At 38.8% G+C, this 20,038-nt stretch overlaps 1 protein-coding gene across 3 annotated transcripts in view; it reads left to right on the top strand.

Annotated features, from left to right (window-relative positions):
- The window catches only part of DSCAM (DS cell adhesion molecule), a 673,153-nt gene that overhangs the window by 467,549 nt on the left and 185,566 nt on the right, over positions 1-20,038 (top strand). For all 3 annotated transcript variants that reach the window (XM_073668460.1, XM_073668459.1, XM_073668461.1), the window contains exon 21: positions 12,813-12,966. In XM_073668460.1, the coding sequence (XP_073524561.1) occupies positions 12,813-12,966 (154 nt within the window). The remainder of the gene's footprint in view (positions 1-12,812; positions 12,967-20,038) is intronic.

The raw sequence follows: 20,038 nt of genomic DNA, 5'->3' as shown, positions 1-20,038 counted from the left end.
CATTTGCAATCCCCCACCCTCAATTCATTTTGCAGTCCTCCATTCCCCCTCACTTCATCATTTTTCAATCCCCCTCCCACCTCACTTCATCATTTGCAGTCCCCTGTCCTCCCTCACTTCATTATTTGCAGTCCCCCCCACTTCATCATTAGCTATACCCTCTCACTTCATCATTTGCAGTCCCCTGTCCTCCCTCACTTCATTATTTGCAGTCCCCCTCCCCTCTCACTTCATCATTAGCTGTCCCCCCTCACTTCATCATTTGCAGTCCTCCTCCCCCTCACGGCATCATTTGCAGTCACCCGTCCCCCTCACGGCATCATTTGCAGTCACCCGTCCCCCCTGAATTCATTTGCAGTCCCCCTCCCCTCTCACTTCATCATTTGCAGCCCCCTCCCCCTCTCACTTCATCATTTGCAGTCCTCCTCCCCCTCACGGCATCATTTGCAGTCACCCGTCCCCCCTGAATTCATTTGCAGTCCCCCTCCCCTCTCACTTCATCATTTGCAGCCCCCTCCCCCTCTCACTTCATCATTTGCAGTCCCCCTCCCCCTTCATCATTTGCAGTCCCCCTCCACCTCTTACTTCATCATTTGCAGTCCCTTGTCCCCCCCTGACTTTATCATTTGCAGTCCCCCCTCACTTCATCATTTGCAGTTTCCCCCTCCTCACTTCATCATTTGCAGTCCCCCTCCCATTCTCACTTCGTCATTTGCAGTCCCCCTCACCATTCAATTAATTTTATTAAAAAAAAAAGTATTTCATACTTACCTCACTTACGATCCCCTGCAGGCGCAGCTCTGCTTCTGGTGTCCTGGCAATGGGCTGGCAAGTGGCGTGCGTACATGATGGCGCATACGCGATGACGTCATCGCGTACGTGCCATCACCTGACCAGAAGTCTGGAAAAGGCGATGAAAACTGGAGCTGCGCAGCCGTTCAGGTTTGACAGCTGTGGAGCTCCAGGAAAGCTCCTATCGAGGAAGTGTGCACCGCCCAGCACTTTGTTACATCCTGGGGCCTGATGAGCAGAAGCACAGGAGGGGGCCCGGAGAGTCTAGGCCCCCCAACTCTGTACTTCTGCTCACCGGGCCCCATACAGCAGTAAAGACAGTAATGCCCTGATGGCGGTCCTGCTGCCCCCTATCTATAAGAATATAACTACTATAATACTGCCCCCTATGTCCAAGAATATAACTACTATAATACTGCCCCCTATGTCCAAGAATATAACTACTATAATACTGCTCCTATGTACAAGAATATAACTACTATAATACTGCCCCCTATGTACAAGAATATAACTCCTATAATACTGCCCCCTATGTACAAGAATATAACTACTATAATACTGCACGCTATGTACAAGAATATAACTACTATAATACTGCCTCCTATGTACAAGAATATAACTACTATAATACTGCTCCTATGTACAAGAATATAACTACTATAATACTGCTCGCTATGTACAAGAATATAACTACTATTATACTGCCCCCTATGTACAAGAATATAACTACTATAATACTGCCCCCTATGTACAAGAATATAACTACTATAATACTGCCCCTATGTACAAGAATATAACTACTATAACACTGCCCCCTATGTACAAGAATATAATTAATATAATACTGCACGCTATGTACAAGAATATAACTACTATAATACTGCCCCCTATGTACAAGAATATAACTACTATAATACTGCTCCTATGTACAAGAATATAACTACTATAATACTGCTCCTATGTACAAGAATATAACTACTATAATACTGCCCCCTATGTACAAGAATATAACTACTGTAATACTGCCCCCTATGTACAAGAATATAACTACTATAATTCTGCTCCTAAGTACAAGAATATAACTACTATAATACTGCCCCTATGTACAAGAATATAACTACTGTAATACTGCCCCTATGTAAAAGAATATAACTACTATAATACTGCCCCCTATGTACAAGAATATAACTACTATAATTCTGCTCCTATGTACAAGAATATAACTACTATAATACTGCTCCTATGTACAAGAATATAACTACTATAATACTGCCCCTATGTACAAGAATATAACTACTATAATACTGCCCCTATGTACAAGAATATAACTACTATAATACTGCTCCTATGCACAAGAATATAACTACTATAATACTGCCCCCTATGTACAAGAATATAACTACTATAATACTGCTCCTATGTACAAGAATATAACTACTATAATACTGCTCCTATGTACAAGAATATAACTACTATAATACTGCCCCCTATGTACAAGAATATAACTACTATAATACTACTCCTATGTACAAGAATATAACTACTATAATACTGCTCCTATGTACAAGAATATAACTACTATAATACTGCCCCCTATGTACAAGAATATATCTACTATAATACTGCTCCTGTGTACAAGAATATAACTACTGTAATACTGCTCCTATGTACAAGAATATAACTACTATAATACTGCCCCTATGTACAAGAATATAACTACTATAATACTGCTCCTATGTACAATAATATAACTACTATAATACTGCCCCCATGTACAAGAATATAACTACTATAATACTGCCCCTATGTACAAGTATATAACTACTATAATACTGCCCCCTATGTACAAGAATATAACTACTATAATACTGCTCCCTATGTACAAGAATATAACTACTATAATACTGCTCCTATGTACAAAAATATATCTACTATAATACTGCTCCCTATGTACAAGAATATAACTACTATAATACTGCTCCCTATGTACAAGAATATAACTACTATAATACTGCTCCTATGTACAAGAATATAACTACTATAATACTGCTCCTATGTACAAGAATATAACTACTATAATACTGCCCCTATGTACAAGAATATAACTACTATAATACTGCCCCCTATTTACAAGAATATAACTACTATAATACTGCCCCCTATGTACAAGAATATAACTACTATAATACTGCTCCTATGTACAAGAATATAACTACTATAATACTGCTCCTATGTACAAGAATATAACTACTATAATACTGCCCCATATGTACAAGAATATAACTACTATAATACTGCTCCTATGTACAAGAATATAACTACTATAATACTGCTCCTATGTACAAGAATATAACTACTATAATACTGCCCCCTATGTACAAGAATATATCTACTATAATACTGCTCCTATGTACAAGAATATAACTGCTATAATACTGCCCCTATGTACAAGAATATAACTACTATAATACTGCTCCTATGTACAATAATATAACTACTATAATACTGCCCCCATGTACAAGAATATAACTACTATAATACTGCCCCCTATGTACAAGAATATAACTACTATAATACTGCTCCTATGTACAATAATATAGCTACAATAATACTGCCCCCATGTACAAGAATATAACTGCTATAATACTGCCCCCTATGTACAAGAATATAACTACTATAATACTGTTCCTATGGGCAAGAATATAACTACTATAGTACTGCCCCTATGTACAAGAATATAACTACTTTAATACTGCCCCCTATGTACAAGAATATAACTACTATAATACTTCTCCTATGTACAAAAATATAACTACTATATTACTGTCCCCTATGTACAAGAAAATAACTACTATAATACTGCTCCCTATGTACAAGAATATAACTACTATAATACTGCTCCCTATGTACAAAAATATAACTACTATAATACTGCTCCTATGTGCAAGAATATAACTACTATAATATTGCCCCTATGGGCAAGAATATAACTACTATAGTACTGCCCCTATGTACAAGAATATAACTACTATAATACTGCCCCCTATGTACAAGAATATAACTACTATAATACTGCTCCTATGTACAAAAATATATCTACTATAATACTGCTCCTATGTACAAGAATATAACTACTATAATACTGCTCCTATGTACAAGAATATAACTACTATAATACTGCTCCTATGTACAAGAATACAACTACTATAATACTGCTCCTATGTACAAGAATATAACTACTATAATACTGCTCCCTATGTACAAGAATATAACTACTATAATACTGCTCCTATGTACAAGAATATAACTACTATAATACTGCTCCCTATGTACAAGAATATAACTACAATAATAATGCCCCCTATGTACAAGAATATAGCTACAATAATACTGCCCCTATGTACAAGAATATAGCTACAATAATAATGCCCCTATGTACAAGAATATAACTACTATAATACTGCCCCTATGTACAAGAATATAACTACTATAATACTGCTCCTATGTACAATAATATAACTACTATAATACTGCCCCCATGTACAAGAATATAACTACTATAATACTGCCCCCTATGTACAAGAATATAACTACTATAATACTGCTCCTATGTACAATAATATAGCTACAATAATACTGCCCCCATGTACAAGAATATAACTGCTATAATACTGCCCCCTATGTACAAGAATATAACTACTATAATACTGCTCCTATGGGCAAGAATATAACTACTATAGTACTGCCCCTATGTACAAGAATATAACTACTTTAATACTGCCCCCTATGTACAAGAATATAACTACTATAATACTTCTCCTATGTACAAAAATATAACTACTATATTACTGTCCCCTATGTACAAGAAAATAACTACTATAATACTGCTCCCTATGTACAAGAATATAACTACTATACTACTGCTCCCTATGTACAAAAATATAACTACTATAATACTGCTCCTATGTGCAAGAATATAACTACTATAATATTGCCCCTATGGGCAAGAATATAACTACTATAGTACTGCCCCTATGTACAAGAATATAACTACTATAATACTGCCCCCTATGTACAAGAATATAACTACTATAATACTGCTCCTATGTACAAAAATATATCTACTATAATACTGCTCCTATGTACAAGAATATAACTACTATAATACTGCTCCTATGTACAAGAATACAACTACTATAATACTGCTCCTATGTACAAGAATATAACTACTATAATACTGCTCCCTATGTACAAGAATATAACTACTATAATACTGCTCCTATGTACAAGAATATAACTACTATAATACTGCTCCCTATGTACAAGAATATAACTACAATAATAGTGCCCCCTATGTACAAGAATATAGCTACAATAATACTGCCCCTATGTACAAGAATATAGCTACAATAATACTGCCCCTATGTACAAGAATATAACTACTATAATACTGCCCCTATGTACAAGAATATAACTACTATAATACTGCTCCTATGTACAATAATATAACTACTATAATACTGCCCCCATGTACAAGAATATAACTACTATAATACTGCCCCCTATGTACAAGAATATAACTACTATAATACTGCTCCTATGTACAATAATATAACTACAATAATACTGCCCCCATGTACAAGAATATAACTGCTATAATACTGCCCCCTATGTACAAGAATATAACTACTATAATACTGCTCCTATGGGCAAGAATATAACTACTATAGTACTGCCCCTATGTACAAGAATATAACTACTTTAATACTGCCCCCTATGTACAAGAATATAACTACTATAATACTTCTCCTATGTACAAAAATATAACTACTATATTACTGTCCCCTATGTACAAGAAAATAACTACTATAATACTGCTCCCTATGTACAAGAATATAACTACTATAATACTGCTCCCTATGTACAAGAATATAACTACTATAATACTGCTCCTATGTGCAAGAATATAACTACTATAATATTGCCCCTATGGGCAAGAATATAACTACTATAGTACTGCCCCTATGTACAAGAATATAACTACTATAATACTGCCCCCTATGTACAAGAATATAACTACTATAATACTGCTCCTATGTACAAAAATATATCTACTATAATACTGCTCCTATGTACAAGAATATAACTACTATAATATTGCTCCTATGTACAAGAATATAACTACTATAATACTGCTCCTATGTACAAGAATACAACTACTATAATACTGCTCCTATGTACAAGAATATAACTACTATAATACTGCTCCCTATGTACAAGAATATAACTACTATAATACTGCTCCTATGTACAAGAATATAACTACTATAATACTGCTCCCTATGTACAAGAATATAACTACAATAATAATGCCCCCTATGTACAAGAATATAGCTACAATAATACTGCCCCTATGTACAAGAATATAACTACTATAATACTGCTCCTATGGGCAAGAATATAACTACTATAATACTGCCCCTATGGGCAAGAATATAACTACTATAATACTGCTCCTATTTACAAGAATATAACTACTATAATACTGGCCTTATATACAAGAATATAACTACTATAATACTGCTCCCTATGTTCAAGAATATAACTACTATAATACTGCCCCCTATATACAAGAATATAACTACTATAATACTGCCCCCTATATACAAGAATATAACTACTATAATGCTGCTCCTATGTACAAGAATATTACTGCTATAATACTGCTCCTATGTACAAGAATATAACTACTATAATACTGCTCCCTATGTACAAGAATATAACTACTATAATACTGCCCCTATGTACAAGAATATAACTACTATAATACTGCCCCCTATGTACAAGAATATAACTGCTATAATACTGCCCCCTATGTACAAGAATATAACTGCTATAATACTGCCCCCTATGTACAAGAATATAACTACTATAATACTGCCCCTATGTACAAGAATATAACTACTATAATACTGCCCCTATGTACAAGAATATAACTACTATAATACTGCCCCCTATGTACAAGAATTTAACTACTATAATACTGCCCCTATGTACAAGAATATAACTACTTTAATACTGCCCCTATGTACAAGAATATAACTACTATAATACTGCCCCTATGTATAAGAATATAACTACTATAATACTGCCCCCTATGTACATGAATATAACTACTATAATACTGCCCCCTATGTACAAGAATATAACTGCTATAATACTGCCCCTATGTACAAGAATATAACTACTATAATACTGCCCCTATGTATAAGAATATAACTACTATAATACTGCCCCTATGTACAAGAATATAACTACTATAATACTGCCACTATGTACATGAATATAACTACTATAATACTGCCCCCTATGTACAAGAATATAACTACTATAATACTGCCCCCTATGTACAAGAATATAACTACTATAATACTGCTCCTATGTACAAGAATATAACTACTATAATACTGCCCCTATGTACAAGAATATAACTACTATAATACTGCCCCTATGTACAAGAATATAACTACTATAATACTGTCCCCTATGTACAAGAATATAACTACTGTAATACTGCCCCTATGTACAAGAATATAACTACTATAATACTGCCCCTATGTACAAGAATATAACTACTATAATACTGCTCCTATGTACAAGAATATAACTACTGTAATACTGCCCCTATGTACAAGAATATAACTACTATAATACTGCCCCCTATGTACAAGAATATAACTACTATAATACTGCTCCTATGTACAAGAATATAACTACTATAATACTGCCCCTATGTACAAGAATATAACTACTATAATACTGCCTCCTATGTACAAGAATATAACTACTATAATACTGCTCCCTATGTACAAGAATATAACTACTATAATACTGCCTCCTATGTACAAGAATATAACTACTATAATACTGCTCCCTATGTACAAGAATATAACTACTATAATACTGCCCCTATGTACAAGAATATAACTACTATAATACTGCCCCCTATGTACAATAATATAACTACTATAATACTGCCCCTATGTACAAGAATATAACTGCTATAATACTGCCCCCTATGTACAAGAATATAACTACTCTAATACTGCCCCTATGTACAAGAATATAACTACTATAATACTGCCCCCTATGTACAAGAATATAACTACTATAATACTGCCCCCTATGTACAAGAATATAACTACTATAATACTGCTCCCTATGTACAAGAATATAACTACTATAATACTGCTCCTATGTACAAGAATATAACTACTATAATACTGCCTCTATGTACAAGAATATACCTACTATAATACTGCTCCCTATGTACAAGAATATAACTACTATAATACTGCCTCCTATGTACAAGAATATAACTACTATAATACTGCCTCCTATGTACAAGAGTATAACTACTATAATACTGCCCCTATGTACAAGAATATAACTACTATAATACTGCCCCCTATGTACAAGAATATAACTACTCTAATACTGCTCCTATGTACAAGAATATAACTACTATAATACTGCCCCCTATGTACAAGAATATAACTACTATAATACTGCTCCCTATGTACAAGAATATAACTACTATAATACTGCCCCTATGTACAAGAATCGCTCCTAACTCCTGCACTTTCCAGCAGGTAAATATTAGAACTTTTTCAGCTCTTACATTTTTGTGTCCACCCCATTTGTGTTTGCTTTCATGTCTCCTTCAGGACTCCTCTGCCTCCTCTCTTCATTGTTGAAGTTGAAGTTTAAATATAAAACAAGTAATCTAATAAAAGAATCAAATTAAGAGGCTTTGCACAGCTGTCCAATCCAAATACAATTTGCCCAAGCATATGTGTTCTGGTAATTGTGCTAACACTGGAGGTTTTCTTTTCCTTGTAAAGAGCAAATCTCTAAAGAATGTTGGGTCGTCAGCAGAGTTGCCGCACTTCTCATACACCATTGCCTATCAATAGCAAAGCACATTCAGCTTGTCAGCTATTACAAGTCACGACCATCACCAAAGAGTGCGATTACTTATTTTCTATTAAGTTAGTAGTTTTTGAAGATGTCTTGCGTTTCGTGGTATCTTACAAATTTTCTTTAACTCATTAGTTGTCCAAAGGTCCAATCATGGGCACTCAGAAGGAGTATGTGACATGTCTCTCTGTAGCTTTGTCTCTCTTGACCCGGCTCCTTTTCTTCAGTTCTCCAATAGGAACCTAGTGGACCTTCTAGCTCAGCTTTTCACAAACTGGGGTCAACCTTAAAATTATTGTTTTTTTTTTTTTACCATTCTCTGTTTGGACATTGAAATTGCTGGACAGTAGCTATCGTGGACTTCAGATGATGGACGTGACAAAAGACGTGACTAATGATCTCCTTGTTGGCAGATGACAGTGAAGTATTGAATCCGATACACCGAGAAGATTTTGAAGACGTTGATGAATTATTTTTGCAAGAACATATGAGTTCTGAACTCTTTCATCAGCCTGCCATGTCTATCGTCAACCGAGGTATAACTTCAAGTACTTCATCAATGACGTCCTTACCTCCGAGATTACGATTATGAAGTCAACACCTATAAAATGTATCATTATATTTAATGATAGTAACAACGGGTTATTTTTGGAGAGTAGCAGTGGCACTCTTTTATGGCTGCTAATGACTGGAGGCTGTAACATTTGCGTGCAAGGACAGGTCTTGAGATGGGATTCGCTCTGCTAAAGTAGAACCATAATGGTCTGACTTGGCCCAAAGTTAGTGCCAGACCAACCTGGGCAGATGCACTGGGCTAGTTGAGTCCATGGCTACCTGGTGTAATCAATCTCTTGGCATATTAAGCCATGGGCTGAGTAAGCAAAACTCATTAAAGGGGTTTTCCACATTGGACTGTCCCTACTTCATTCAGAAATCGGTGATTTCTTTTTCATGCTCAAAACACGGTCCGAGTTTCATCAGTGTTTTTTATCCGATTTTGATCAGCATTTTGTCAGTTTTTACCATCAGAATTTCATCAGTTTTTTCATGTAAAAAAAGGAGGTTTCTGAAGCTTCTCCTATCAAGCAGGGCCGTACAGCACACGGATGCCATCCGAAAATGTTCGATTTATTTATAGATCCCTAAAACTGCTCTGGTTGGTTTGATCTGTGACTTGGATCAATATTGTACATGTCTTAGTGATTTTTTGCCAACCATTTGGTCCCCCAAATCCATGTGAAGAGCACTATAGACTATAATAGGTATGAGTTCTATCCATGAAAAACTGACGTCTGAATGGGCCCTAAGGCTATGTTCTCACACAGTTCCATTTTTTCTGCAACCAAAACCTGGTGTCTTGGCAATAAAAACGCTGTGTTTAAAATGCCAATTTTTCAGTGTTTTTCATGGTGTTTTTTGCTTGTTTTTTTTTAGTTGGGGATTACATGTGCGCTTTGTCCACAGTACATATTTAATAAAGTTAGTTTTATTCGCCAAAAACGCTTCAAAACCTCAGCGAAAAAATCTTCTGCATTTTTTTTACAATGTTTTTTCACTTTCTCATTGCTTTCTATGGATGAAAAGATGCTGCAAAAATGCTGAAAGGATTGACATGGTGCAGATTTAAAAAATGCTGCAATTCTACAGGAAACAAAGACAAGCGCGAGCATCAGGTTTCATCAGTCTCATAGCTTTTGCTGGTACTGTAAAAAGCAGATTTTAATTCGCATAAAAAAAACACTGCATGTGAACGTAGCCTTAGGGTACACACCAAATACGCTGCCTTAGAGTGTGTTCAAACGTGGCGTTTTTGCAGGATTTTTTATGCAACATTTTACAGTACCAGCACAATCCATGCGATTTCTGAAATCTCATGCACACTCCAAGTCTTTTTTTCCCTGCTGCTTTTTGCCAAGAGGGAACATGTCAATTCTTTCAGCGTTTTTGTAGTGCTTTTCGCCCACTCAAAAGAATAGGTGAAAAACGCAAGTAAAAACAAATGTGCAAAAACATAACGTATAAACATACCCTTAGAAGAGGTGTGGGGAACCTCAGGCCCGAGGGCCGTTTACAGCCCTCAATGATCTTTTATTCGGCACCTGGGCAGATCCCAGGGACCACAGTGCTTGGGCCAGCAGTTCTATTTTGCCGGTCAATTAATTTCTTCTTGCTCTGTGATCACATCCACACAGTGTTCACTACTGAGCGCTGAGGCTCGTGCAATGAAAGATTACGTCCTGACGCCAGTGCCAGCGTCAGGATGTACTTTGTGGGCCGAGTTAGTGAGCAATTTGAACGACCCCCGAAGAATGTTATAAATATTCAAATGGCCCTTGACAGTAAAAAGGTTCCCCACCCCTGCCTTAGAAGGATCCTTCAATAAGTGTTATCAGCTGTAATCTGTGGGAATCTCACAATAAGGTCACGGCCCCACTATCAGTATTCAGTCAGTATTTTTTCTCAGGAGTGGGAGACAAAACCAGGAGTGGGTGATAAATGCAGAATTGGTGACTTGCTTCTATTATACCTTTTCTCTGATTGTTCCTCACCTGGTTGTGGCTCCCACTCCTGAGAAAAAATACTGACCGAATACTGACCAAATACTGATAGTGGAGCCGTGGCCTAAGTGTTTAATTTTCCTACAGCTCCTCCACAGGTGAAATAAAGCATTACCCTGTACTCATTCACATTAATGGACTGTCTGTGCAATGCTAGACAAGACGGGTTCTCCAGAGCGAGAGACGATCTTAGTAATTGCTCTTCACTCTGAAATCAGATTTTTAGGATGTAGGTTTGTTAAATTGTACAACTCCTTAAGTTGTTTCTCCTTTAAACTCTTTTTATGCAGAAAAGTCAGGTTTGTTAAGTCATGACAGTAGTAGACTCCATATTTTCCCATATTTCCCTTCTCTGCTGCTTGTGATAGGGCCATGGGAGGTTTTTACATCTTCCCCTGTAACGTTGGGTTCGTTGTATCTTGAGATGGCCATTTACATCTCTGACTTATTTTCAAAGATGTGCGCTAAACTTGTACATTTTTTTTAATAAGGGACAGATAGACAAGCCAATCCTAGAATTATCTTAGAGGATCAGGAGAGCCAAAAATCTTCTGACGAGGCCTCCAAACCAGGGGTATGAAGATCGCCAGGTCACCACCATAGGCTACTGGCGGAGGGAGATTCCTTTTTTTGTTGTCCGTTTACTTGACCCATTTCTAAACAGTATTTGGCGTTCTTAAACCTATAAATAACTTCTTAATTATTGTTTTTTGAGACTGAGGATGATCCGCACGATGACCCCACAATGTTTCTTTAGACGTGGGAAGAAAAATCCATCATGCCTTAATGAGACAACTTTCTTGGCTTTATACTTCAAATATAAACTACATTGCCCGAAGCAATTAGGAGGATTATAATAAAGGAAAAGCAGAGATTACGTTTACGGCACGTTGGTTTAAAGGGCTTACCACTTTCTGATGTGATGTGCGGATCATTAACCTTGTATGTAAGAAATGAACACTTGTACGCGATAACATTTTGCTGTGAAGAGTTCATGTGGATAGGGGGTCCGAGATCTGTAACCACATAGATGTGCTAGGAAAAGGCTTTTGGTGTCAACTTTGTGGAGAAAGAAGGTCCTCAAAATCTAGAGTTTTGGGTTGCTTACTCCCACCTGGGACTTCGGTGACAACCAAACTCTCAAGTTCCCAGCAATGTGAACCTATGACACATCTGATTCATGTGATAATTAGGTGGAGGACCACCCACCTATCAATAAAATGGAGCATCAATGACCTCTGTATAGCAAGTCAAGATGCCGGAGACTGGTTGACTTGCCTGTGCTCACATCTTCTGAATTGCTTCTTTACCTTGGCTTGCCCACCTGGTGTTATTATATCTCCTTCTCCCACTCCTCAACTCATTAGTCAGTCAAGAGATGACCATGACTAACTTGTACAGGAGGATCTCGACATTAGAATCTTGCAATCCTATGTTTTTAATTCTTTTTTCTTATTAATATCAATCTTGTTTTAATTCTAGGTCATCAGTGAATTTGAAGCCGCCCCAGACTCCTTTTTTTATCGGATACCAAACCTGAGCCGGAACAGACAATACAGTGTCTGGGTGGTGGCTGTGACGGCTGCCGGCAGAGGCAACAGCAGCGACATCATTACTGTTGAACCGACCGCTAAAGGTGATAATTTTATGTTATTTACACTTTTTATTTGGCCTTTCTTTAGTTGGAATACAAAGAAAATTGAGGTGTGGAAAAGTTTTGGGGTTAGGAAAGTAACTGATGAGCCTTCAGGGCTTATTGGTTGGATGAGCCATGGTTCCTCTCACAATATTCATACTTCAGATGGGTTTCTGGTAGTACTTATGTTCAGACTTTCAGCTACCCTAATGGGCATAACTAATAGGTTGCTAATGGTAGCTACTATTGGAGACTATTTACATTCTGGTGAGGTGCAGAATCAAGAGTGAGAAAACTGACTCATATCACTAAGGAGACCAGGAAAAGGAGGCTGGGATAAAGGAGAGCTTGAAATAGATCAGGGTTTCTTGCTAGTTTTGCCAGCAGACCCCATACTTACATGTTACCCCCTTGGCTACTGATCACGTATAGCCTTCATCTGCACTGAAATCTGTTAGTCCAGTTAATGTGTTTTGAAATTGCTTCTTTAAATACACTCTCTATACTTTTTCAAGCCACTGTGTATATATACATCTATAATATAATCAGGGATGTGTCCGTCTGTCTGAAGCCACTATAGACTGCGCAAGCACGATGCGCCTGCGCATTCTGGCTTCAGATAGAAGAAGGCATCCAGCCGTCAGGTGAGAGGAGTATAAGGCGCCGGAGATCGCGGTATGCATAGGCACTGAAAGCATACAGTGATCTCCGGCGCCATAAGTTCATACCTGATGGGGAGGAGTGTTGCCGCCGCGCCTCTGTTCGGGCCAGGGTAGGAGTGCAGCGTCGGAATCGGCGCATAGCGCACTATCCAGCGCCATTTTAGTGAAGACACATTTACAGTGTGTCTTCAACAAAATGGCGCCGGACAGCGCGGTATGGGCCCGCGCGTACTTCGACACCACACTCCTCCCCTGACCTCCGGATGAGGAATCAGGAGGGGGCAGCACAAAAGAGGATGGGGCACCACAAAAGAGGATGGGGGCGCAGGATGGAAGCAGCACAAAAGAGGATGGGGGCTGCACAAAAGAAGATGGGAACGCAGGATGGGGGCAGCACAAAATAGGATGGGGCAGCACATAACAGGATGGGGGCAGCACATAACAGGATGGGATCAGCACAAAAGAGGATGGGGGATCAGGATGGGGCAGCGCAAAAGAGGACGGGGAAAGCACATAACAGGATGGGGGACGCACATAACAGCATGGGGGACTCACATAACAGGAAGGGGGAGCATATGTCAGGATGGGGGATCATGGACCAGGATGGGGGAGCATATACCAATAAAAATGCCCAGCACCCGGGCATAGAACAGGTTCAATAGCTAGTATATATACAGTGGGTACGGAAAGTATTCAAACCCCTTAAATTTTTCACTCTTTGTTTCATTGCAGCCATTTGGTAAATTCTAAAAATTTCATTTTTTTTCTCATTAAAGTACACTCTGCACCCCATCTTGACTGAAAAAAAAACAGAAATGTAGACATTTTTGCAAATTTATTAAAAAAGAAAAACTGAAATATCACATGCTCATAAGTATTCAGACCCTTTGCTCAGACACTCATATTTAAGTCACATGCTGTCCATTTCCTTGTGATCCTCCTTGAGATGGTTCTACTACTTCATTGGAGTCCAGCTGTGTTTAATTAAACTGATACGACTTGATTTGGAAAGGCACACACCTGTCTATATAAGACCTCACAGCTCACAGTGCATGTCAGACCAAATGAGAATCATGAGCTCAAAGGAACTGCCCAAGGAGTTCAGAGACAGAATTTTGGCAAGGCACAGATCTGGCCAAGGTTACAAAAGAATTTCTGCATTACTCAAGGTTTCTAAGAGCACAGTGGCCTCCATAATCCTTAAATGAAAGAAGTTTGGGACCACCAGAAGTCTTCCTAGACCTGGCCGTCCAGCCAAACTGATCAATCGTGGGAGAGGAGCCTTGGTGAGTAAGGTAAAGAAGAACCCCAAGATCACTGTGGCTGAGCTTCAGAGATGCAGTAGGGAGATGGGAGAAAGTTCCACAAAGTCAATTATCAATGCAGCCCTCCACCAGTCGAGTCTTTATGGCAGAGTGGCCCAACAAAAGCCTCTCCTCAGTGCAAGACATATGAAAGCCCGCATAGAGTTTGCTCAAAAACACATGAAGAACTCCCAGATTATGAGAAATAAGATTCTCTGGTCTGATGAGATGAAGATAGAACTTTTTGGTGATAATTCTAAGCGGTATGTGTGGAGAAAACCAGGCACTGCTCATCACCTGCCCAATACAATCCCAACAGTGAAACATGGTGGTGGCAGCATCATGCTATGGGGTTGTTTTTCAGCTGCAGAGACAGGATGACTGGTTGCAATTGAAGGAAACATGAATGCGGCCACGTACAGAGATATCCTGGATGAAAACTTCTTCCAGAGTGCTCTGGACCTCAGACTTGGCCGAAGGGTCGCCTTCCAACAAGACAATGGTCCTAAGCACACAGGTAAAATAACAAAGGAGTGGCTTCAGAACAACTCTGTGACCTTTCTTGACTGGCCCAGCCAGAGCCCTGACCTAAACCCAATTGAGCATCTCTGGAGAGACCTGAAAATGGCTGTCCACCAACGTTCACCATCCAACCTGACGGAACTGGAGAGGATCTGCAAGGAAGAATGGCAGATGATCCCCAAATCCAGGTGTGAAACACTTGTTCCCAAGAAGACTCATGGCTGTACTAGCTCAAAAGGGTGCTTCTACTCAATACTGAGCAAAGGTCATGTGATATTTCAGTTTTTCTTTTTAATACATTTGCCAAAATTTCTACATTTCTGTTTTTTTTTTCAGTCAAGATGGGGTGCAGAGTGTACTTTAACCCCTTTCTGATGTGTGGCCTAATAGTACGTCATGGTGACCTGGGCCGATTGGACCAATGACGTACTATTAGGTCATATGGCAATCGCGCCTACACACAAGCGGTGCGGGGGGATCGCCGCCGGATGTCACAGCTGACACCCGGTACTATGTGCAGGGAGCGGTCCTGCACCGCTCCCTGCACGTTAACCCCCTCAATGCTGCGATTGAAGTCGATGGCAGCATTGTGGGGGCAAGGGGAGGTGATCGCAATACTCACCTCCTCCCCCGGCCTCCAGCGCTGTCTGCCGCGGCTTCCCGGATGTTGCCATGTTGACAACATCCGGGTCACCAGACAGCAGGATGATTCTTTGCTCATTCGCAGTGCATGACCGAAGTATCTTCTGCATCTGCTGTTCTGACAGCCTGTATAGCACAGGGATGGTGGTCCATCCCTGTGCTATACAGGAGATCAGAATGTAAAAAGTGAAAGTCACATAGTGGGACAAAGTACAAAAGTCCAAAAAATATTAAAAAATGAAAAAAAAAAAAAATAATAATTGTAAAAATATTAAAAAAATAAAAAATAAAATAATCCACCAAAAGTTAAAATGTAATGTACCCATCAATAAATATCATTATGAAAAAAAAACAAAAAAACAGTAAAAGTACACATATTTGGTATCGCCGCGTCCAGAACGACCTGACCTATAAAATTGTCCCACTAGTTAACCCCTTCAGTGAACACGGTAAAAAAAAATAATAAAAAACAAAGCAAAAAACAATGCTTTATCATCATACCGCCAAACAAAAAATGGAATAACACGCGATCAAAAAGACGAATATAAATAAAAATGGTACCGCTGAAAACGTCATCTTGTCCCGCAAAAACAAGCCGCCATACAGCTCCATCATCCGAAAAATAAAGTTATAGCTCTCAGAATAAAGCGATGCAAAAAAACATTTTTTTCTTTAAAATAGCTTTTATTGCGTAAAAGCGCCAAAACATAGAAAAACTATATAAATGTGGTACTGCTGTAAACGTACTGACCCGAAGAATAAAGCTGCCTTATCAATTTTACCACATGCGGAACAGCATAAAAAAACCCCCATAAAAACAATTCCGGAATTGTTGGTTTTTGTTTATTCTGCCTCCCAAAATTCGTAATAGAAAGCGATCAAAAAATGTCACGTGCATGAAAATGGTATCAATAAAAACATCAACTCATCCTGCAAAAAACAAGCCGTTACATGCCTCTATCGGCCAAAATATGGAAAAATTATAGCTCTCAAAAAATGGCGATGTAAAAACTAGATTTTACAAAAAAATGTTTCTTTTAGTGTGTGACAGCTGTCAATCATAAAAACCCAATATGATTCTGGTATTGCTGTAATCACACCGACCCGAAGAATAAAGTCGTCTAATCACTTATACCGCACGAGGAACGGCGTAAAAAATAAACTCTAAAGTTAGGGTTGGGGTTAGGGTTAGGGTTGGGCTAGGGTTGGGGTTGGGGTTAGGGTTGGGCTAAGGTTAGGGTTGGGTTTGTATTAGGTTTGGGGTTAGGTTTGGGATTTTAGCGACTAGTGGTGAGCGCAAGTGCTCACTACTTGAGTTTCCATCACGTGTTCGGGTATGCACTGAGTATCCCGGGTGCTTGAGTCACATGCTAGAGTCTTCGCCCCATATGCTTCGTGGCCAAAAAACCGCATGTTTTTTTTTGGGTGTCTAATAACCGTGAAACATGCGAGCTGGGACTCGAGCATGTCACTCGAGCACGCGCGATACATGGTGCATACCCGAGTACCTGATGCAAGCTCAAGTAGCGAGCACTTGCGCTCAAGACTAATGACAACTTATTCAATATGATGACCTAATGTTATCAAATTCTGTGTTGTACCTCTAGGTTCAAAATGTCCACTATACCCCTTGATAAAATCTTTGAGGGGTATAGTTTCCAAAATGGGGTCACTTGTGGGGGGTTTACACTATTTAGGCACATCAGGGGCTCTCCAAACGCGACATGGCGTCCACTATCAATTCCAGCCAATTTTGCGTTCAAAAAGTCACACAGTGCTCCTTCCCTTCTGAACTCTGCCATGCGCCCAAACACTGTATTTTCCCCACATATGGGGTATTGGCGTACTCAGGAGAAATTGCACAACAGTTTTTGGGGTCCATTTTCTCCTCTTACCCTTGTGAAAATAAAAAAATTGGGGCTAAAACATCATTTTTGTGGAAAAAGTTAGATTTTTTTATTTTCACGGCTCCATGTTATAAACTTCTGTAAAGCACTTGGGGGTTCAGGGTGCTCACCACACATCTAGATAAGTTCCCTGAGGGGTCTAGTTTCCAAAATGGTGTCACTTGTGGAGAGTTTCCACTGTTTAGGCACATCAGGGGCACATCCGCTAATTATTCAAGCAAATTTTACAATCAAGAAGTCAAATGGTGCTCCTTCCCTGCTGTTGGGAACAAACAGTGGTTTTCCCCCACATATGGGGTATCTGCTTACTCAGGAGAAATTGCACAACAAACTGCATGGTGCAACTTCTCATGTGACCCTTATGAAAATGCAAAATTGGGGGCTGAAAAACATTTTTGTGGGAAAAATGTGAAAATTTTATTTTTATGGCTCAATGTTCTAAACTTCTGTGAAGCACCTGGGGGTTCAAGGTGCTCACCACACATCTAGATAAGTTCCCTGAGGGGTTTATTTTCCAAAATGGTGTCACTTGTGGGGGGTTTCCACTGTTTAGGCACATCAGGGACTCTCCAAACGCAACATGGCGTCCGCTAATTATTCAAGCAAATTTTACATTCAAAAAGTCAAATGGCGCTCCTTCTCTTCCGAGCCCTGCCGTGCGCCCATACGGTGGTTTTCCCCCACATATGGGGTATCGGCGTGCTCAGGAGGAATTGCACAACAAATTGCATGGTGCAATTTCTCCTATTACCCTCATGAAAATGCAAAATTGGAGGCTGAAAAACATTTTTTGTTGCAAAAATGTGAAAATTTTATTTTTACGGCTCAATGTTCTAAACTTCTGTGAAGCACCTGGGGGTTCAAGGTGGTCACCACACATCTAGATAAGTTCCCTGAGGGGTCTAGTTTCCAAAATGATGTCACTTGTGGGGGGTTTCCACTGTTTAGGCACATCAGGGGCTCTCCAAATGCAACATAGCGTCCGCTAATTATTCAAGCAAATTTTGCAATGAAAAAGTCAAATGGCGCTCCTTCCCTTCCGAACCCTGCCGTGCGCCCAAACAGTGGTTTTTCCCCACGTATGGATTATCTGCGTGCTCAGGGGAAATTGCACAACAAATTTTGGGGTCCATTTTTTCCTGTTACCCCTGTGAAAATAAAAAATTGGGTCTAAAGTAACATTTTTGTGAAAAAAGTTAAATGTTAATTTTTTTCTTCCACATTCCAAAAATTCCTGTGAAGCACCTCAAGGGTTAATAAAGTTCTTGAATGTGGTTTTGAGCACCTTGAGGGGTGCAGTTTTTAGAATGGTGTCACTTTTGGGTATTTTCTGTCACAAAGACCCCTCAAAGTGACTTCAAATGTGATGTGGTCCCTAAAAATATGATTTTGTAAATTTTGTTGTAAAAATGAGAAATCGCTGGTCAACTTTTAACCGTTATAGCTCCCTAATAAAAAAAAAAAATTTGGTTCCAAAATTGTGCTGATGTAAAGTAGACATGTGGGAAATGTTATTTATTAACTATTTTGTGTGACATATCTCTCTGATTTAAGGGCATAAAAATTCAAATTTTAAAAATTGCTAAATTTTCACATTTTTCGCCAAATTTCCATTTTTTTCACAAATAAACGCAAGTGATATCGAATAAATTTTACCACAATCATGAAGAACAATATGTCACGAAGAAACAGTCTCAGAATCAGGGGGATCCGTTGAAGCGTTCCAGAGTAATTACCTCATAAAGTGACAGTGGTCAGAATTGTAAAAATTGGCCCGGTCATTAACGTGCAAACCACCCTCGGGGGTAAAGGGGTTAATGAGAAAAAAAATTAACTTTTTAGAATTTACCAAATGGCTGAGATGAAACAAAGAGTGAAAAATTTAAAGGGGTCTGAATACTTTCTGTACCCACTGTATATGTATTGTGACAGCGTCACTGGTGTTGTATGGAAGGGGAGGTATGTGTCACTATGGCTGTTAGCCTCTGTGAACTGAACCTAGAACTTTTTCCCTAGCATGTTATGTGTTGGGGGT

This window comes from Phyllobates terribilis, unplaced genomic scaffold, assembly GCF_046119375.1.
Source record: "Phyllobates terribilis strain yellow unplaced genomic scaffold, ASM4611937v1 Scaffold_2__4_contigs__length_985480577, whole genome shotgun sequence".
NCBI lineage: Eukaryota > Metazoa > Chordata > Amphibia > Anura > Dendrobatidae > Phyllobates > Phyllobates terribilis.
The sequence above is the reverse complement of the archived record's forward strand: the minus strand, read 5'-3'. Positions and strand labels throughout refer to the sequence as shown.